General features: G+C 38.2%; 1 protein-coding gene across 1 annotated transcript in view; it reads left to right on the top strand.

Annotated features, from left to right (window-relative positions):
* The window catches only part of LOC101787516 (uncharacterized), a 275,776-nt gene extending 254,008 nt beyond the window's left edge, over positions 1–21,768 (top strand). Inside the window, exons 32-34 of the mRNA XM_063259710.1 lie at positions 9,518–9,724; positions 19,467–19,613; positions 21,547–21,768. Of these exons, the coding sequence (XP_063115780.1) occupies positions 9,518–9,724; positions 19,467–19,604 (345 nt within the window). The 3' untranslated portion in view covers positions 19,605–19,613; positions 21,547–21,768. The remainder of the gene's footprint in view (positions 1–9,517; positions 9,725–19,466; positions 19,614–21,546) is intronic.
* The last annotated feature ends 1,013 nt before the right edge of the window (positions 21,769–22,781 follow it).

The raw sequence follows: 22,781 nt of genomic DNA, 5'->3' as shown, positions 1-22,781 counted from the left end.
TTACTACTTAACTTGGTTTCAGAAATACAATTAAGAGCATAGAGATTATAGACCCAGTTTGTATAGTGTTGGCCATTTCAGTTAACAGAACAATATGTGGACAATGAAATTTGGAGATAATTTATCCTGAACACACACTCAGACAACTCCCCTAAACCCCGTGCAAGCTACACACAATCTTTTGCACGTGCTAATCTGATCTTTCCCTACCATTACAGGAAATAAAACCAAAAGATGAGCTAAGGACCTAGTCCTAGTTACCAGCATTTCCAGATAGAGAGGAAGCATTTTCTGACTTTATTCCCTGTATACGAAACAGAATTAAAAGTGTCTGCCGAAGAAGATTTTAACCCATATTTTTTTGTTTGCTTTTCTTTTTGCAAAGCATCGTTGCTTAGCTGCACAGAGAGGCCTTGAGGTACTGATCTGAAGCCAACTGTCCTGTCTGAGAGGCCTAGCGGATGAGACTGTAGGTATGCACCACCATACCTGGGTTGATTTCAGAAATGAAAGGGCAAGTAATCTTCATATTGGTAGATCCCTTAAGCTCCTTCCATCAGTAATTTACTGGCTTATTTGCTTTTTGCACAATATAAATTTTAGCCCGTACTGTATTTCAAGTCTGCTATCTGGACTGGAAAAAAATTGGAGTTATGTTCATTTCTTTTAATTATTGAACTTGTGCAAGTGGTTATCCAAACTAAGTGAATGCAATTATTTTTTGTTAGTTCTAGACTAAGAATTGAAGTATTACAGTAAATGTAGGAATAATCTTTAGATCCAATGTTTTTTTTTTTTTCTTTTCTTTTTGGTCTTAGAGGAAGGAGAATCTCAAAATTTGAATACCTGAGTACATTATATAATGTTCTGATCCTTTATTTTCTGCACACAACGACTTTAAAATTTTTCTTTCCTGTAATTACAGCACACACAGGGCGGGAAGCACGGCTGGCACTGTCACTATGACTCTTTACCTTTAGACAATCCGTTCACCACCTGTAGGATTTATCTCAGAGGGCAGTGGCAGTTGCGGCAAAGACGTGGTGTTGTTTTCTCCTTCCTTTCTTCTGTCTGCTTCGCTCCACACCCTGTACTCTCCATCATTCTCTTCTTTTCCTTGTTCTGAGACAAAATTCAGGAATGTTTCTATGTAGTTGCAGTAGTACTGTTACCCAAATCTGCATGCGTATTCTCAAGGAAAGACCTTGGCAGTATGCTAAGGCCTGTGACTTTCCACTTCCATGCAGTATTCTGCATCTTTTTCTTGTGTTTATTTCAGTTCCCAACAGTTTTGAAAGTAACCAGAAGTCAAATATTTTGTGATTTCTTGGTGTGTTTCTTAAGAATTTTGTCACTGTGGTATGAAAAAGAAAAACATATTTCCACTAACAGATGCAAGATGTAAAAGTGTTGATTAGCAAATATGTGATGTTCAATACCAAATTTATAGATAATGTGTATACAAACACAGAGAAATGCATGTTAATTATCTCCAAATTGCATAATTTCTATTTAAATGAAGCACAGGTAATCTGTTTAGAAGTATGGCTTTCTGGTCATGCACCATAGTTTATTGCTTTTCTCTAAAGTGGTTCAAATTTACCTAAATGCTCATTCTATACCCCTAACGATTATGTTTTAAGAAAGAATTATCAAGGAATAATCATTTTGCTCATCTAAGTTATTTGTAGGTAATCTTCTATTTTTTTTCTTTTTTATTCTAAATTGACAGACATACAAAATGAAAAAAATGTCCAGAACTGATGATAAACACACAGTGAATAGAAATTAAAATACCAAGATTAAAACTAAAAACACCAAGTATGTGCTTTATGCTCCAGAATGTCTGATATGATCCGGATTTTAGTGGTTAAGTCAAGGTCCTCTGTAGATTGACCCCACGGAGCCAGAGGTGCCTTTGAACTAAAATGTGGGAACTCTGGGTGAATGCACAAGGGTATCCATTCTGTCCCTGGGAAAACTAACTTCTATTACTCTATGTCTTTAGTATTCTGTGAGCAGGAGTTAGCATTTCTTACTGGCTACATTTTTGAATTTTTGGCACTGCCCATTGGAACCATGAAATATAATATTGTGGACAGGAATACAACCTTAATCATACATTTGTTTTAATTTAATTCTAAGACATACTATGGTCTGAAAAGTTCATGTATTAGAAATTGTTACGGTTTATTAGTAGACACCCCAACCAATACTTCATGAGCTCATCAGTGGGGTTTGGGGGAGGTGGCTGAACCATGGATGTGTGGTACTGATCATGGGTGCAGGATAACTGGATTAGTATGCTGACTGTATTCAGTAGTTATTGGTATTGGATAATGGGAAGATCTAACCAATAGGCTTTAAACCCGGAGATGAAAAGGGAAAGGAAGGCTCACTCCTCCCTGCTTCCTGAGTGCCTTGCCATGGGCTGTTTCTCCTCTGCCATGCCCCTCTGTTGTACCACTCTACCTTGGAGCCAGCCACTACGACCTGAAACCTCTATAAACTGTGAGCTAAAACAAACTTCTCCTCCTTTAATTTGTGTGCATCAGGTATTTTGTTTCAGCAAAGAGAAAGTAACTAAAATAGAAACTTAATGCTAAATGCCTAGTTAATAAAAGGTGGCTAGGACAGGAAGCCTCTGTCCTCATGTGTCTTGATGTTATTGTTCTGGAAATGGGTTCATTGTCGTTAGAGTAGATGTGTTACAGAAACGAGTTCTTCCCTGCTTGTTCTTGCTGTGTGTCATCTTTCCATTCTGCCATAGCCCTTACCAGATGCTGGAACCATGTTCTTGGGTTCCCATCCTCCAGACATCAACACTAATAACTTTGTGTTCATTGTAAATTTCCCAGCCTGATACACTCTGTTGTAGTATCAGAAAAAAGTTGAAGAGAGATGGCATCATTATCAATAAAATGTAGCATTTATGAGTAAAATACATATTTTTCTGGGACCCAGACTTTTGTTTTCAGTATAATACTGGACATTAGAGCCACCTACATCCTCAGCACTTTTTCAAATTTTTTTTTTTTAATTTTTAAGTCAGGATCTTGTAATTCACTAAATTCCCCCAGCTGGACTTGAACTTAACTGCTTCCTGCTTTAGCCTCCCAGAGAACAGGAATTTCAGACTTGTGCCTCCATCTCAAACTGAGACTCATTTTTCAATGAATTGACGGCTCCTTTAAAAAGCAATGAATAAAATCACCATCGTCAGAGCATAACTTGTTTGTAGTTTTAGCTTCAAATATTCAGAAGACCAATTGGATCATCCAATGTGACCTAGTTTCTTTAGTCTTTGATTTAGTCTTGCTGTCTTGCATATCTGGAAACTGAGTAAAAATTCTAGTGAGAAAAAAAGAGAAATCTATCCGAGCTGTTTAAAAATGTATCTCTGCAGTAAATCTGTATACCACTGTGTAATTATAACAACATAAACAACTCCACTATAAGGACATTCACATCAGACCTAATTTCATTCTGAACTATTATAATGCAATTAACAGCCTCACAGTCCTGTTTTAATTAAGCTCTGTTGTGAAATATGCAGCCTTTGAACCTGTTCCGGCCTGTTTCGTCTACCATCGAATTACCGCCCTTAACTTGTTTTTCTGCTGAATGATGAATTTCATTTAAGGATTACTGTTCATGGGGCTGGCATTTCATGGATTTCTGCAAGTTTTTCTGCCTCCAGATCGAGGCCAGCTTTAGCTCATCTGATGTGTCCTATATGTGTAGTCTCTCGATTCTCTTGTCTCAATAGATTTAGGAACTCAGCTGGGCTCTTCTAGAAATGATGAGATATGTTTGATTGGTTTAATGAAAGAGATTTTAGATGATAGGAGAGAGCCTTGTGGAGTTAACTTCAGATTATGTAGGGCATAGTAGTTATCTTCTGACCTAACCCTTTGTAAAAAGCCTGAGTAGACTCTAATTTTCCATGGATATTATTTAGTTGCCAAATAGTTAAGCCATGACTCACTAGAAAATGGAAAACAAAGACATCTATAGAAAATGCAGTTTATAAAAAATCATATCCTGCTTCCTTCTTTTTATCCCTCACCTACCCTGGGCAGGAATGTCTAGGTTGTCTGGTATTCGCCTTAACAGGTCTTTCCCTTCCTCTATTTGAATTGCCTTCATAGCCTGAAATAAAATTAAGTGAGAAGCAATATATGTGGACATTTAACTTGGGGACTGAATAGCACAGGTCAGTTTGCTTGTCGCTGTTTGACAGCTAGCTTTAAGGACACATGTTTAAACGTCAAGAGAATTAGAGGTGTGGAGAGTCATGTTCACCTGCTCAGATTATTCAGGAGTGAACCTCATGACCTAAGAAAAAACAGATGACTTCCTCAGCCTTCCCCGTTCTATATCCGTGCTCTGATCAGTTACTCTTCAGGTTTTGTCCCTGTTATAAAATATCCGCGTTCTTTTTTTCCCCTTACCTTGCCCTACTTTTTTTAACCCTAGGGAGAATTTTAAGAAGTTTTTAAAGCTAAGCATTCCCAATTGCTTGAGGCTGTCTTTGGAAGTTACAATGTGAAGCGATTACCCTTAGGGTAGGGTGTTTTCATGCTGATATGAAAACCCTTAATAGATCAGCAGGTAACTGAAAATATTCTCTGCTGGGGGAACATCTGCCTCTGGTGATTAGAACATTTTTAGGGAGGTTTTATGGGTGGTTCACCCTCACTTCTTCCTTCCCAAAAACAAGTGAGTGAACACTCAAAACAGCAACAGAGCAGACCTTAACTCTGTCTGGGGTCTTGCTGTGGTAGGTGTTTTAAGTGTCCCAGTATCAAATTAAGACTTCCAGTTAGAAATCCTGGGTACTCTTGAAGATGCTTCAGGATTAGATCTTTAAGGTCTTCAAAGGAAAGAAAAGTAAAAGATAGCCTTTCTTATTTAATATTTAACTGTAAAACCCTTAAGAGACACCCCCCCCCACCAAGGTCACCAGGAATTTGGATGCTGCCTCTATTTCTGTAAAGTTTCTGTCCAGAGCAAGGAAGGAACCCGCTTCTCACACCATCTTCCAAGGAGTGAAAGTCAGCATCTAGAATCACATCCCAATGCATCCCCCTATTCTGTAGCAGCCCATTAACCCACAAGAGCGTGATAGTGTGCCACGTGATCAAACATTGTACCACACGGTGCGACCACAAGTGCGTGGGCTTCACAGTCAGATCAACCTGGAATCAAATATCAGTACTTTCTAATTTCGATCAGGGCCACAGGGGCTCCTGTGTTCCACTGTTCTTTCCCCATCTGTGGTATTTAAGAAAATTATCAGAGAGACACAGAGGAACCAGACCAAAGCAAATAAATATCAACTTCATTGCCAGTAGAGCTGACTGGAAGATGTGGCTCCGGACTGGTAGCCAAGTGAGGTCAGTACTTTGTCACTCCATAAGTAAGATCACTATTGGCACCTAGAACACAGGCTGTACTCATGTTAAATCTAGTACATGAGTGGGCAGAGCATATGGGAACTTCCTGGGACAGTGTGGATTCAAAGAAGAGAAAAACGCGGAAAGAATGGTCAAGGGAAAGTCTTGGGTTTTCTCATGCCAGATTCACCTGGGAGGAGAATAAATGAAGCCTGAAGAAGGCCAGGAATATTGCTTAATAAAACCTGATCTAGAGGACCATGTGCAAGGCCTTAGTAAGTATCGTCACATCACTGTGTCTCTGCGCAAGCTCCTTACATTTATGAGCCTCATAATGCCTTGTCTATAAAATGGGAATAACACTAACTGAACAGAGTGTTATGGTGTTTACTGGCACCTTAGGTTTGCCACTAAATAATGCTGACTAGTTTGGTCAGCTTCGTCTTACTGTGACAGAATTATTAGGAAATTTAAAAGGAGGAAACGTTTGTTATGGCTTATGATTCGTGAGGTTTCAGTCAACGGTCACTTGATACTGTTTCTTTGGGCCTGTGGCAGCACAGAGTGGCATGGTGGGAGTATGGGGTGGAGGAGATCTGTTCACCTCACAGTGGCTAAGAAGCAAAGAGGGAGAAAAGGAGGCTGGGACACCAATGTCCCTTTCAAGGGAGCCCGCACTGACCTAATTTCCTCTCACTAGGCCTCACCTCCTAAAGGTTCCACCCCCAGGAGTACTACTTGCTAATAACCAAGCTGAGGACCCAGCCTTTAACACACAGGCCTTTGGTGGGCATTCAGAATTCATAATGTGATACTGGTAGATTTTCTAATCTATTCCTTACTTATCTTTTCCTGCTATATTCTAGGTCAGTGTAAATCAAAGATGTCTCTAGGCAGAAGACAATTCACTCTTCTCTTTCCTAAGATTAGGGATGGATGAAAAACAATAAGAATTAGTGTTTAAAAGTTCTGCTCTGCAGTTTAATACTCAGATTTTTGAGATCGCTTGCCTTTTAAAAATATGAGCTTTCGAAGCCAAAGATAACCCTTTGCAAATAAATGTGTCCGCCTTTGCATTCCCATATCCATGCACCTGCTATCCAAGGTAGAAACCTGGCTTTGTTTTATGTTGCATTTCCAAGATGTACAGAATCCTAGTTTCAAGGTCTGGAAGAGCACCTCCTAATTACTGTCTCATCAATATTTTGTAGGTGGAGCAGAGACTCTGGTTTCCAAGAATATATAATGCTTGGTCCTTGTATTTTACTTGACCAGAAGTTAAACTTTTTTATTTTTTATTTTTTGTCTTTTTCCTTTTTATCAGTACCAGGGATTGAACTCGCAACTGCCTGCTTGCAAGGCAGGCACTTATGCTGCTGAGCTAAATCCCCAGCCCCCAGAAGTTAAACTTTTGCTAGAGGCTGAGACACATTGGGAAATGTTCTGACCTTGATGGAGCCATGCAAAACCTGGCCAGGTGCTGTGTGCAGGGGGCAGCGGGGAAGGGAAGTAGCTGGGCAGCCTCTGTACTGACTTTGACTCCATGCCCAGACTCTTGAAGAGCCCTGATTTAACCCAGAAAGGTTTACTAGGACCTAACATCCTCATCTGACCATCAGACAGATTCAGAATTCATTGGATACCGTGATGCTTTGGAGAGAGTTTCATGAACGTCTCTTTTGCACGAATCTAATGTTGTGAATTGATTATTATGCTTCTCCACCCCCCACTTTGCCTGTCACAGCCCATTTCAGTGTCATGGCATCACTGGCCATGACATCTCATTTCTGTTATCACCTCTGAGGGATCTGTTCCTCTCACATCTCATGTCTTGCTAGGAAGTCCACATTGCTGACTTAATCTGAAAAATAGAAGCTATGAACTTGGTCTTCAATCCGATTGTCACTGTAAAACCCACTGTTGGTGAGACAGTCTCCAGGGTCTCCTTCTGGTCTACCCTGAATGCTGTTTTCAGCTCTATGGCTAACACAAGTCACATCAAACCTCACTTCTAGTCCTGTGACTCCAGCAGCTTGCACTATTCATGCACAGCATATAAACGGTCTTATCCCAGTGTCTGAGAGTTCACAGCACCAAAGAACCATCACACTCACGTCCTCCTGTGAGAATCCCAGCCACTGGGGCTGCATTGGCCTTTGCCCCACTATACACTTTGTATCTGAGTATCTTTGTCATGATGGCTCCAGCACCATCCAGGGCACTTTTCATCAAAATCCCAATAAGAATATGTTGTTGTTTTGACATGGAATCATTGTACATGTTTACAGGGTACAGTGTAGTATTTGGACAGTTGTAAATATTTTGTAATAAGTCAGAGTTACTGGCATTCCTGTTGCCTTATACACTGATCTTTTTTTATGATGAGAGCATTCAAAATCTTCTTTGAGCCATTTTGAGACATTCCATACAATACGATAAGGCGTAATTTCTCTGCTATGCGATGAAACACCAGAATGTGTGACTCTCATCTAACTGTGACTCTGTACCTATGTGACATTCTCTGCCTGTTTTCCCCTCCCCAGACTGTGGTAAGCATTGTTCCACCCTGCTGCTGTGACACCAACTTCTTTAGATTCCACACAGGAGGGTCACTTTCAAGTATTTCTTTTTCTGTGCCTCACATGTTTCAAATACAATATCCTTCAAGTCCACCCATGTTTTGGCTAAGGGTAGGGTTTTATATATATCTCCATCTATGCCTTGATGGACATTAGATTGATTTCTCATCATGTCTTTTATTGAGATTCCAATACAACTCCGATAAGGTTTTTTCTGCACACTTGTCATGATCACACTTATTTTAAGTTAAATGTAGGCTGATATATCTTGTTGTGGATTCCTACCAGACTGTTAATTTCTGAGGCCTGTTTATAGTGTCTGAAAAATCCTATTTTTGAAGGGATGCTCAGTCAACCTCTGCTTTTAATCACATCAGACTTCTGTCTTTTCCATCTTTCAAATCCTCTCAAGACACTTACAATTTCTTTTCCTGTCCATATAGACTTTAATTATGTCTATTTTAAAATAAAAAAAATCACTAGACTGTTTGAAGTCAATTGCAAACTCAAATTAAACCAGTAATTAGCCAAAATTTTCTTCCATATTGTTAAATCTTTCCATAGTTCTGCTTTAAAGTATTTATAAGGCACATTAAGAGGAGCTAAACTTCGGAGTACATGTTGTGAATAGACTTTCTAGAATAAAAGATGAATGTTTTCTGCCTCTGAGAGTTAGTGAGGAAATAAATTCATTGGAAAATTTCCCCTTCTTCTAAAATCACGAATGTCTATGAATCAGGAAATAGGAAAATTTCCAAAGTTTCTGTATTTAGGAAAATACAACAAAGGTGTCTGGATACCTGGAGTTTTAGAAGCCAGGAACATTTTGGGATTGTTAAAGTTTAATCCTTATCACCGGTATTTAAAATGACCAATAGACGTGGGTATTTTTAAACTCATTTGTAATTCAATTAAATATTAATGAAGGCCCCAGAGAGTGAATTACACTTGATATTGAAATCGTTACCAGAGAACCTTTATCAGAAACTCAAGTGCAACAAGCACAAGAGTCAGGATTGTCATAAAGAAAGAGGCTTGTAAATGCATGTGGTACGCCCAAACCTCGCCTTGTACGCCTCAGTGAAAGGAAGGCGCTTGTCCACTATTTTAGTGATGTCCTTTGGTGTTTAGCACAGCACGAGTCACAAAAGAAAAAAAAAAAAAAGCAAGTTTTTTTGGAAGGAGAAGGCGGCAACATCCATTCATAAAACCATTCATAAGCATTTTCTTTAATCAACACTGTCATTGTCATAGCCTGCTTGATCTTCCCACTTTGGGTTAATATGGGAGCCAATTACAGCTTCATCTGTGTAGAATTAACTTTATGGAGCACACACTGGGGATTTGTCTATCTTCACTGTTTAGATATATGCCATAAAAATATGCATGGAATGGAGTGTAAGTACTGCAGATGGCAGAGACTTTCAGATTTATTGTAAAATCATTTAAAATCGGGTATGCTCTTGCCAGAAGTTAATTAATTTTTTTTTTTCTGTTCCTTTCTGGGTCTGGGGGGTCGGGGGGTGTGGTTCTCACTAGGTGGCAGTGTATGATTATATCAGGAGAAGTCCCGGCATCAAGTCCAGTGTCTCCAGCTGTGACCTCCCACATCAAAATGAAATCTCCGTGTCTGCGTTTGGTCCAGGGGATGTTACTTCTCATGTGTCTGTATACACGGTTTATCCCAGTGGGTTCCAAAAGCTCTACCGCCATTTTCTCAGACTCCCTAGTGGCGCCATTGTTGAGGTATGTATATCAGAAAATATTTTGATGCAAAGGTTGCATATGCTATAGTGCATGAATGTTCATATGTACATATATATGTATACATAGGTATGTGTATGTTTATACATGATCTCAAAGGATTCAGTGTCACTTTGCATATTATAACTAATGCTTCTAGGATTAGAATTCTAGGCTTGAAGATGTATTTTAGTTTTTTCCTGAACACACAAAAATATATAGGGGCAAAAAGTTTCTGTTCATAACTGTGTCAGATACGGGCAGGAAACAAATAAAGTGAAGTAAACCAGGATCCTGCCTCCAATAACTTTTCCACAGGTAACATTTGTAAACATCAGCAGGTTGCTGATGGATCTGTGGACACGTCCACACTGCCGGAAGTGCTGTCTTTTGTTTACGTGAGCTGATACAGAACTAGTGAGGTGGTAGGATTTCATTTTTCCCATGAGGGAGATTTTTAAAAATGCAGGGAAGTATACAATATGTAAATCTTTAAAAGTGTTTTTAGTCTAGCATTTGGCCAAGGTGTCACAGTCTTGTTTCCTCCTAAAACTATCAGTCTTTAGATGGGCTGGTTTCAGTTTTAAAAGGTCCTATTACATCATATTGCTAGAATCCAAGTTCACATCATATTGAAATCTGAGACTTTACTGCATTAGCATATCTGCTGAATCATAAATCCTAAAAAAATGTGATCATTTGGTGGAAATGAAATTGGGAAAAGGGAAACTGTGAAAATAAAACATGTAAATTTAACAGTAGGATGCACGGTACTAGTTAATAAGAATTTGAAGTACGTGTATCTTTCCACCACATTCTCTGCAAACTTTAACCATTATTGTTTTTGTTGTGAAGTTGATGAAGATCTTTCCTTTTAAGAATCCCCTTCAATATAACCTTAAAAAAATGTCAAATTGTTTAGATTGTGTCTTACAGACAGGACATTTCTTCTTTCTACTGTACCAGCCCCCAGAATTATTTGAACACTTAAGAAGTCACATAAGGATTCTATAAGAGAGGCACAGATAGGTCAGAGAAGATTCCTCATCAGCTTGCTGTCCTCTTTCCCTTACCACAGTGTTCTACAAGAGAAAAGTGCATATATGAGAGCAAAGCAGCAGATGTAACAAGACGCTGATTGCATCTCATGAAACTCTTTGGGAGTTTGGGTCACGGGCACTTTTCTGCCTTATGAGCCCTTTGAGATGCTAAAGCAAAATACTTAGTTTTATTTAGTTTTTGCAGACCTGCTGGGATTTAATTTTTTTTTTTTACATTAAGATAAGCATGTGTTTAAATATGTGTGCTTATAAGGCAATGAAATAAGAAAAGTGGAGATGTCAGGAGCCTCTTCCTGCTGGAAAATCTTGTACAGCTCTTTGACCCATGGAGCCTCAGAAGCAAGCCCAGGTAGAGTGCAGCATGGTCTCCCGAGACCGGCGACCACCATGGTCCATCACTGGCTCGTCCCTTATCACTCTCTAGGCTTGGCTGAGTCATTTCTCATGATGCTGCCTATTTCCTTATCTGAAACTGGGTTATGAATACTTCTACTACCTGGCTCACAGGGATTTGGGGCAGATTAATGAGATAACAAGCACTTTTAGCTCTTTTATTAAAAAAGTACAGTAAAGATGGCAAATATATAGATCATGCACAATTAAATCCATTCAACTCGTAAACATTTTGTCAAGTACCAATAATAGCCTTGTGCTAAACAAAACAAAACAAAACAAAACAAAGCAATTTCTGGAAGACCTGAGTGGAGAGGATGTTGGTACTGTTCACCATCTCACTCTTTTATTGCCCTCATTTTTCATACAATTGCCTATTTTTATGGTAAAATATGGGTGTGCTGCTGGGCACTCGGGGGGGGGGGGCTTTTCTCAACAAATATTCTAGCAACTAGTAAACCAGCTTTTCCTTTATTTCAAGTTTCAGCCAATGCAGAGATCTTGCCCACTCTTGGGTCCACAGTTCAAACCTATTCATTGATTTTTTCCTGCTTTACTTTGCTTCTTTTTCTATAAAATCTTCAGAATTCATTTGAAACGGGACCGTCCCCCTTTAATGTTCTCTAACACTTATCAGGAGTGCTAGATTTTGTTATTTTAGTCTTTCTAAATTTATGTCCTGTATTACCTTGTGACTCCTAGAGGACAGCAGCCATAAAGTAATACCAGTCCCAGAGCAAATTAAGGACTAGGCAGATTGACTTTGAGGCACTCAACAGAGATGTCTCTTCCCTGACCCCTAATAGTCCCTGCCAGCACCATAATTGCCCTCAGAAGCTCCAGGACCTGGAAATGACAGAGACAGGAGACCTGTGCTGTGGAACCTCAGTAAGAATCAAAATCCACATATTATCTTTTCCAAGATAAATGCATTTAAAATACATTACAAATATCTCTTTAAGTTTTAAAATAATGGTTTTTACACAGTCCCTAATTGCCTTGAAGTTGCACCCTTGAATTTTCTTTGTATTAAGTACAGAGTGGAAAGTTGAGTGTATCAAAGTGTAATGAAATTTCAGGTCCCAAAATATGCTATGGGGTAGTAGTTTGGCACTTTGTGATTCTTAACATCAATGCTCACTTTATTTTTCTTAATGCAACTTGAATTTGAGACATGATTTAAGCCACGGTACTGGTGAGCTTTACACCAGGTTCTGGTCAGATATTCTGATACTGGGATACACAGGCAGCAAGGGCTGAGCCTAATTTATTTACAAATTACATTTAGTGATAAACAGGAAACATAAATGTAATTCTGCTTTACTTCTGTAACCGAACTTTATTCTCTAAGGTTTGGTGGTGTTTTTAAAAACAGGTTATCTAGTTATAAAAATTTCTTGGTGCGTTTAGCACATCTTCACTTGTCAGTAATGGTTTCTGATCCTCTCCTAATTCAGATATGAAATATAGGTCAGATATTTACCTCTCCCCTTTTTATTCTCAATAAAATCTTAGCCTCTTGAGATAGAAGCAAAATATCTTCCAATTGGTATTTGTGCAGAAAGCTATGTTTTTGCAAAGGGACAATTTCTGCATCAAAGAGGTTGGACTCCAGACATCTGGAATAGAAGTTATGTTGCAAACGTTGTTTTACATAGGTATGTTTTGCATCCCGGCACGTGGCCTAGGATGGCACAGCTCTTTCAATGTTATACTGGACGTGTTTTGCTTTTTAAAAAAATCCCTTTTGTCCATTTCTGTCCTGAATGCACAGTATCAGAGCTAACGTCTTTGCTCTGTTTCTTTCTGCCTCTCGGGCTCCACAGATTCCGAGTCTTCGCACAGCAATGCTTTGTCTCTTTGTTGGATGCGTAGGGTTACCTTGAGGTGTTCTATAAGGACAAAGTTATTCTAAAGTTTTCAGTGCTACAAAACCTAGAAACCCAGGCAAGACTGGTGCAGATTCATCAAGTTACAAATAAGCTTCCGGATCCCAGGGTAGCAGCCGCAATTAAGAAAATCCTTGGAGCATTCCTTTGGCGGAATGGGAAAACGGTTTTTTGTCATTAGAGGCAGTGTCGCCTGGTGGTCTGAGCCCAGAACTGGGAGCCAGGAACTCGCGATCTAAGGAGGCTCAGCAAAGCCCTCCTGCGCTGTGCGGCTTAAGGCGAGCAGCTGGGTCTCCGGAGGCCAACCTCACCTACTTTGAATCTCCCATCTGAAGAGCTCCTTAGCACAGGGCCAGGGGATACACAGCAGGAAGCCTGATTCCTTGTCTGCAAAATTAGAATATTAATACTTGCCTAAATAACGGATTAACCAATTAGTGATTCAGTGTTCTGCTGATGGAAAGCAGCAGGAGAAGACAGGAGAAAAACGAAAACTCAAAACACAATTTTATCCTTGATGGGTTTTACTGGGCTCAGGAGTTTGCTGCTGAGCAGTGAATCCGGGCCTTGCAGGGCAAAGAACAGGTGCAGAGGAACTGAGTCTTCCTAGTGTCATCCCCCTCAGGGTGGAGGCAGCTCAGGAGCTCCCCATCCTGGGGCTGCACGAAGTGGGGAGGGTGCCATGCTTTGTCCTCAGGCTTTGAATTACAGCCCAGAGTCTTACACGAAGGATTGAGAGTTTGTCACTTTTCCTAGAAAAGACCACTTAGTGTATTTGGAAATTCTACTTAACACGAATGATGTATTTGTTGTATGTGTGGATGTGTGTATGACAGAGAAGGGTGACAGCAAGGTAGGACGATTGGGAAAAGAATCAACAAGAAAATTTAAAAGTTTGCAGGACCCACAGACAGCATTCATTCAATGGATGCAAAGTGCTGGTATCTTACATTTTCAGAGGGAAAGCGACTCTGTCCGGTTAGTTTTCCTTTTGATTAAAGTTGCTGCAAGTGAGAAAGGGCCAATTTGTCCTGGGAGCCTTCTCATGGCACTTAGTTTCAGGCTGCTTCAGACACAGAACTCAGCCAATTACACAAAAATGGAAGAAAGTCCCATTTTCGTGTTGCATATTTAGAGTACTTGACCTTTGTGCGCACAGCATCTGTGCAAGGAGATGTAATGTGTCCTTTGACAGTGCTTTCCCATCATGATGCGATCCAAATATACCTTTCAAGGAAACAACACCAGCAACGCTGATGACTGTTCATGCAACATTGCTGAAACTGCCAAGCACACTAGTATGTTTTATTTCTGGCTTTGAAACTTGATAGTTTCATTTCTATTAATTTTTAGAAATAATGCCCTCACGCTATTTTGCTTATTTATTTCACTAAGAATGACTGTTTGTTTCAACTAAACCATACAGTTACCATTGTGTTATATCTAAAACTTAGATCCCATTGAAAGAAACTTTTTTTATAAAAGAGTACAAAACCAAAATAAAAATCAATTATTAGACTAGAATTAAATACAATGCTAATTACTAGACATTTTCCTGACATACTGCAATGGGAAGTCTTAGGGAGACTTACTCACTATTATATCTGATCTGAGCTGTATGGATTTAGCTTTCCTTAAAACTAGACAAAATTATTATTCGTGTACATGTGTCAAAACAGATTATATTATTTGTCCACGATAATTAGGTCAGTATGACTTGCTCTGAAATGCTCAGCTTTCCACAAAAACTAAAGAAGAAGCTTCCCACTTCTGGCTTCAGTTATCATTTTATATTAGCACTGGTAAACTTCAGAGGAAAATTAATGTTGTTTTTAAATGGAGCATACTGCAACTGTTAAGTTATATAACAGATTTCAAGCATTTAGAAACAATATTTACTTTAAAAAACCTACTCCAGTCCTAAGGCAAAAATTGTTACTTCTCAATAACTAACTTAATTTTACTATAGCTATGTGTGGTCATAAAGAATAGTTTTGATTCCACTTATCATATTTTGAGATGTGATTGCTAAATTGTTTTTAAAGATTTTATGGGTCTTTCCTAAAATAACTAATATTGCAAACTTATAAAATGCTAACTTTCATTTCCATTCACACTGTTTAAGACAATCAGTCATTAACTAATTCTGCTTTGTATGAATTATACATTTTAATTGATGCATTTAAAGTGATCACATATATTTATTTTGGAAATGCTTTTATGCCTAAAATAATTTGCATCATTTTGAAGTTTCTTTGATTCTCCAAATAATTAGAATTTATGGAAGTTAAAAAAGAATTATTCTATCATTACACAATATTCTATCGTGTCTACCACAATGATAAATAAATGTAGCATAGACCAGAAAAGAAAACTTTTTTGGGATTCTAAATCATAAGAAATGTCTCAAATGTCTTAGAAGGTATATTAAGTGCAAGGAAACAGTTCAAAAATAAGTCTTGGAATATGACTGAAATATACAGTTAAAGGAAATGTTTACTAAATAAACATCATAGAAGCGAATAATTAAATTTGTTGCACAGTTGTTACAAGTTGAATGTTTTAACTTAAAGATGTTTTCTTTTATTTTTATATCTTTTTCTCTCTAATTAGATTTGATGAAATATATTTTACAGGAGACTTAAACAAGAAAACTTTTGTTTCTTTTCATCTATTAATGTACATTTATTACAATATTTGGAAATTCTTAAATTTCTATGTTATAAATAAATTTGAAATCTATGCATTAAAAAGTCAATATATGAGATAAGCATTTTTCAGAGTATGTGATTTTCGTCTTCATTTGCCAAGGCTGCTTAATACTGGCTACTAAAAATATGGAAGATGATTCACTCATAGACACAAAAAAGAAAGTAAGACAAATATTTATACTTTCTTTTATTCATACACAAAGATACTAGGAAAATATTTTGGTGCCTTGCAACTGTGTCAGTATTAAATAAGAACTATCTACCAACGTGTTGGTTTCTTTTCTTTACTGGTAGTCTTTCCATGTTAGCTTATAGCACAACTTTTCCATAATTACTGGAAACAATTGTTTAATGATAATATGAATTAAGTTTGAGCAAAATAAAAGATGAATAGTAGGAAACAGGGAGGTAGGCACTGCAGAACCCCAGGAAAGGGAACCCCAGATGAAGGGAGATGGGAAGCAGAGAGGAAGAGAGGACAGAAAAACAGATGCTCTGTGCACATCTCCGGCTCCCCAAAATGAAAGCCATCATTGTGTGACGAACATATACTAATACAAAAGCATAAGAAAAAAATCTGCATTTGCTTACAGTGGTTAATTTTACCCGTGTATCCTATGAATTACTTTTAATCTCACATTTTGGAAACACTGATATAAAAGCATATAAATTTATTTTATGTGCACAATCACATATAGTACGCTGAATGACACTTAAAGAGAGTGATATAGTAACCGTGGCTTATTTCTGACGCAATCTTGACACTAATGCTAAATTACAACTTGGGAGCATCTAGCATTTTTACCTTTATGAGAAAAGGCTTTTTACATATTTAACATAATTCCAGGGAAAATAAACTGGAATTGTGTATCAAGATATGTACACTGTAACCAAGGGGCATTTATATTCCCCTGTAGAATACTTACAATGATTTTATTGCCATTTTGTGTCATTTTCTAAAGGATAGAAAATACAGCCAGTAAACAAACTAGACATTAGATTTAAGGTGACAGCTGCTCTTTCAGAGGCAATATTCAGATATTTAATCTTAAGAACGTTGAATATTTTACAACCAAGGAAAGTATACTTGTGCAAAAATGCTTTGGCTTCTAATTCTTGCAGCTGGGATGATCAGCACAGCTACTACTGTACACACCCATCGTTACTAATTCTTGGAGCATAAATCTGAAAACCAGCCCTTTGCTTCTTTAACTACTTGGAAAAAATGAACAAAATGTGCCATTTTTTTATTTTTACAAAAATCCAACACTCTCTAAACTGTTGATTCTACTGTAACTTAAAGTGTTGTATTATTTCTAGTTCTATTTTTGAAATTTACGGTTTTAACCTCATTTTAATAGACTCTTTACCCCTAGTTCATACTGTTGTGTTTCAGGTACAGCATCTGAATCCATGCAGAAGAATTTGAGCCTCATTTTAGAACTGTAATAGGTTTTACTATAGGTCTCCAAAAATTGCTTTCTTGTTATTGTGTGTAAATTAGTGTTACGAGTACTTAAGTCCTGTGCTGGGAGCAAATACAATGAAAACAAACTTCTGGCATGGATTTTCTATTTTATTCTTCCTCCTCTTCATTACCTGAACTGCTTAGAACAATTTCTCCCTGAAACTTTATCAATATTTTACATTTTTGGCAGCTGGATATAATGCGTTGTATCGGCTTGATTGTAAATAATCTCAATTTCATTTTTCCACTTAGAAATTTTAGGACATTCTTACTCTAATTAGCACACAGTTAACAATTCTTCCTAAGGTCTGCTTTAGCCAGAAAAGTTCTTAGAAATCCAGATCTTCTTTGTATTATAAAGGACTAGTCCTTGCTTCAAACACAAGACAGAAAGAGCTATGTGTGCTGTGAGCTGGGAAGCCACAGTGTCAACATTGAATACCAGATTCACATTGCAGTTCAAGATCCTTGCAGACGTCATTTTCTTGTTATATTTTCAGGCAGGCACATAGTGGTGCTTGCTTGCATTTTATTTGTTTACAATCATAAACTCTAAAACCAAGAATTGTGAGTGAAATCCTCAGTGGCTATACCCTCAACCACACTAGTTTCCCTTCCAAAAATTTTTCATTCTGGTAATTTTTTTTTGTCCATTTTTGTTGTTGTTAACTCTTATGATGGGGCTAGAATTTACAGTTCCATACTCTGCAGATTCACTGGTACCATATTATTTCTTAGAGGTAGATCCTGATAGTGGAATTACTAAGTAAAAGAATACAAGCATCGAGATGCACAGAGCTGTCGTTCTGGTTTGCACATTGAGACTGTCTGGAGAAGGAGGCAGGGAAGTTGTCTCATAAATGCCATGGTGCCTAGAATGCTTCCCAACAAACACTATTGTAAACAATCATGTAGGAAGATGTAGGAAGAATACAATGCATCATGAATGTGAGAGATTAGAAGATGACCAGGAGGAACCTGAAGGCCAAGGTCTGCATCTCGTAGGGGAGAAGCTCACTTTGAGAGGTCAAGCAAGAGAGGCTCAAAGAACAGGAAAGCTGTGGAGTCTGTGGATAGTCATATTCTCAGGAGGATTTAGTTTTGTGCATCAAAAGCACCTAACTTGTTCTTAGTCCTGAATGTTATTGATGATCCCTAATGAATGGGAATTACTGTAGCTCTTGCGATGGTAGGCTCAGTTCAGGATGTGATCGAATCTTTTTCCTCCCTTTATCTTCTGCTTCGTTTTGAAACTGTTTTCTCCCTAGGTTGGCATCACTCCAGACTTTATCATTCCTGTTCTTCAGAAGGGAGGGAGTTTCTTGTCCTAGTTTCCAGTCAGAAGCTTTCCTGCATTTGCCCACCGTGCCTCGTGACTGACTAGCTCTACGATTTATAGAGCTGGGGTAGTTGTATGAATGTGTCCTGGAACAAAAGAGCTTGTTGGATTAGCAGACGTCCTCTGTGGTATCTAGAAAAGGCAGTCAGTTTGCCGGTTTATAAGGAGAGATGGCTCCCTGCCTTTCTCTGGATGACTTTCAGTTCAAGAGGTCTTAAATTCTGGGGAAAACAAGCCTTCTGCAGAATGCTTGGAAACGTTAGATACCTTCAAGATGCAGGAGAGAAGCATGAAGACAGAGCAATGGGTGGTTATTACAAACAGTGCAGGAATAAAGCTAAACTTGTGTGATGAGGAGCAGGCTGCGGGCATGGCTGCAAGCCATGCTCCAGGGTCCTTTAGATACGGAGCCTTCCCTGGGAACAGTGAGCTCCTCCCAGAAGGAATGTGATACCGCATGTGCTCCCCAAATTTTAGTTTTCTCTGTACCCCATCAAACGCAAGTTACTAAAAAAGATTTCGGTTTTGTCTTTGATTTTGACATTTTTGGTTTCAGTGGAATTAGAAAAATTCGAATTTCAAATATATTTTAACAACTTATCACGATCCTGTGTTCTGTACTACTAAATGTAGACACACATTACTGTAGTATTGGATTGTTATAAAATTATTGTAAGGGTCATAAACGAAACTGAACCATAAAGCCTAAATTATACCTTTCTGTGAATCTGCAGAATTAGGAAAATATTGTGACATTTGGGGGAATTTCAAAAGTGAAAAAAAATAGCAGTTTTTGGTTAGCCCATCTAGATGTCTTTGAAATCTAGAATTAGTGAATGTTCAATTAGTGAATTAGTGTGTGTTCACCTTGTCACTGCTTTCAGGTGTTTGGTGACATCAGTGCCTTACAGTTTGTTCCCAGTGAAGTGACCACAGCTATTCAAGAGCACATAAGTGGAATGGACACTGTGCTCAGAGACTCCTGTCCTACACACCCAAGGGACATGAACGGGATCCAGTAGAGTGAAAAGGTATTTCTTTCCTGCCAGTTAAGTATTCAGCTCTACTGTGGGTGCATGTACCCACTAAGCCACCGACTGCCAGGTCTTCTTGTCTTCCTAATGCTCCACTGCAGTAAATTAGTCACAAGGAAAGGCCCAGCTCAGCTTCCTTGTCAACCCTTCTGCCTACTGAAGGAGAAGTCGTCTAACAGCAGTGGGCATTAGAACAGCGGGAGTTACTGTGACCAGGGAAATAATGTGTTCGGAGAGGACAGAACTCACGTGTAGCACAGGAGACCTACTTGTCAGCCTGGATTTGGAGAGGAGTAGGATGACATTTGTAATGTTCTTTCCTGGTAGTTTTCTGTTGTATAGCAGGACTTAGGGGAATGGCCAGAGTTAAATCCAAAATAAGTTCGTCTTCCCCTTGCATAGCTGGACATTTTCACATTTTTTTCCTTAGAGCAAATTTCCAGAAAAAAATTATCAATGAAGAGTCTGGTATCTCAGATTGGTTTGCAGAGCATGGAGTTTGTGTTCTAAGTGGACAACAACCAAGATCAAAAGTGGTGGCTTGGATTTAGGGAGTTTGCACTCATTTCTACTCTCTCTAGGGGATCAAATTAACACTTCCTTCTTGGCAGGTTTTCTATGACCACTTCGTTTCCCCTCTCCTCCCTTCTATTTGCTGAAAGTTTACAGTGAAATTGATTACTACACACAGGCATCAGAGAGTCGCTGGGTCATTAAAAATCTAGCATCATTAGGAATCCTTTGCCTTCCATCTACGAGTACAGTAGATACCTGGGGGAGTGAGCTTCTGCTTCTCCTGTGGGGAACCATGAGCAAGTCCTCCTGTTAGCCACAGCTCACATACGGAAATCAGTGCTTGTTCAGAGTCCAAACGGAAACCTCAGGTAGAAACGGGACCGCAGTCAAGCTTGGTGGTTCTCAGGGCTTGGTTTTTATCATGTGTAATTATAGTACCGACAGTCTAACGTGAGAAGTTCACATCACAGATTATATTTTATAACCTTTCTTCAGGCAGAAAGTATCACGTGCATAGACACTGCACTTTTATCTAACCAACATATAGTTGAATCTCTATGGATAGATCCCGACTTTATAGAAACAAATAAACATTCTAAACACACCTCAGGTAACTAGAATGTTCCTTCAGTTACTTAACTATCTATCACTGATGGTTTCCACCTCCACTTTCACAAATATAATGACTCCGAATGCAGATCAAAGATATTTTCTCCACGGACCGGTTTCATATCCTCATTACACACTTTTGTGCATGAGTTACCCGCAGAGAACTCTTAATGATGTATCTGACTAAACAAAAGGTATTTTAGTGCCAGGGGCCACTCAGGGGCTCCCTAAACTCTTGCTGTGGGGAAGAGAAGGAAAGGGGATGTTGGAAGACAGGAGTTCCCGGTCTTTACTGCGCTCTCATTTATAATGCAAAGCCAAACAAGTAACAAAAGTTGGGCCATAAACATTAAAGCAAATTTTATGACAGACCTGTATCAGCATGAAATATATTGAGAAGGGATCGAGTTATGTATCTGTGAAGGTTTCTGCACCTTTTCTGAATTTTGTTTCATTATTAAGTCAAGTTCATAAATCAAGTGTAGTTGAAAATTGCCACGGTTTTTACTGAGTAGTTATTAGCTTAAATGGATTGATAAATAGCTCAGATTTATAGACCCATCACGTCTATTTTTACTTCTTCACTGAAATTTAAGCTTTACAGAGGCAGGAAACATTCTGTACATATCTACTATTTCTTGCCCAATTCCTACCACTGTACTTTAAAGTAGAAAGTGCTCATTACATTTCTGCTGCATGAAAAAAAAACTAGTATGACAGCTCTCACTGAAGTTTATCCTGAATGAGCAAAAAAGAGATCAGAAATAACTGGAATTCTTTTTTATTTTTTCATACTTTTGTTTAGGAAATCAGCGTCCTCGATGGAAGGATGAGTATAATGAAGAAGCCTCCAGTGTCCCACCTCTGAAGGACGCCGAGGAGCGTGCTCTGCCCCTTAACCTAAGGTGTCTTCTAATACTTTATCATAAGGCCTGAGGTTTTCAGTATTTTAAATACATCTGAAGTGTGTTTGGTTGCTGTTTTCACTTTATATTTGTTTTCCGGGTCACTAACCTATTACTGAATAATAAAGATGAAGTAATAGGTTCAGCATCTGAGTCTCTATGAGTTTTATTGTATATTTACATCGGTGAGGGATGGGTAGAGATTTGCTAACATGTTTTCACAAGTTCTCTCTTCTCGTCAAGAAGAACCTTTCTGATGTTCCTGGATTCATTGCTGTGACCCAGTCCAACTGAAGTAAGATTTTTGGCACATCCGAAGTAAACAGTGCATTTGCATTAGCATTGAAAAAACCTATTTAATTATTTAAATTTTATTTTAAAGGGAAAAATTCAAAACAAACTAATAGGAGAATAGCAATGGTTAATACACTGCATATTGTTATTTTCAAAGAAGTTACTCAAAGTACAAGACATAGGCAGGAAACAGTGTCTAAACAATATCAGCACAAACCTTTCTTTTCAATGAAATAAGGGAAATTAGCATTATAACTATTTTAACTATCTTGTATATATGTATTTTTCCTTTTCCTTTGCTTCTTTTCTCTTTTCTCCTTTTCCAGTTTCTCTTTATTTCCTCATGTGTCTGCATAGTTTTTGAAGAAAAATATCTATTCATTTGTTTGAGATAGAAAAATGCTAGTTTAGCTTATACTACTAGTTATTTTTGTTCGTTTAAAAAACTTATGTCCTATTATGTGTATTTTTTTCTTGTTTTTGAGAGGGTCAGTCCTTTGTCTATGAGTATTACTCTAAGTAACATTGTGGCGATTCTTTTAATATCATAGCACAGCGTATATTAACTCTTATTATCCTTTATTTTATTAGGAAATTTTGTTTTATTTTTTCATGGAAATAAAAGGAGCACGTTTTATATTTTTCTGTTAACATCTACTTGTACTATGTTATAAAGTTTTTTAAAGCAAATGGAGGAAGGAAAAAGTCTTTATGGTTACAAGCAATTTATTTCATTTTTCTGTAGCCCTTTATGAACTGCAAGGAATAATTCTAGGGACACAGAGCTGAGAACAATGTTTCTATGCAGATTTCATCAAATTCTAACGGGTCGGGCGCTAGT

This window comes from Cavia porcellus, unplaced genomic scaffold, assembly GCF_034190915.1.
Source record: "Cavia porcellus strain 051 isolate PalLab524CR breed Dunkin Hartley unplaced genomic scaffold, mCavPor4.1 scaffold_13, whole genome shotgun sequence".
Classification (NCBI taxonomy): domain Eukaryota; kingdom Metazoa; phylum Chordata; class Mammalia; order Rodentia; family Caviidae; genus Cavia; species Cavia porcellus.
This window is presented reverse-complemented; position numbering and strand designations above follow the sequence as displayed.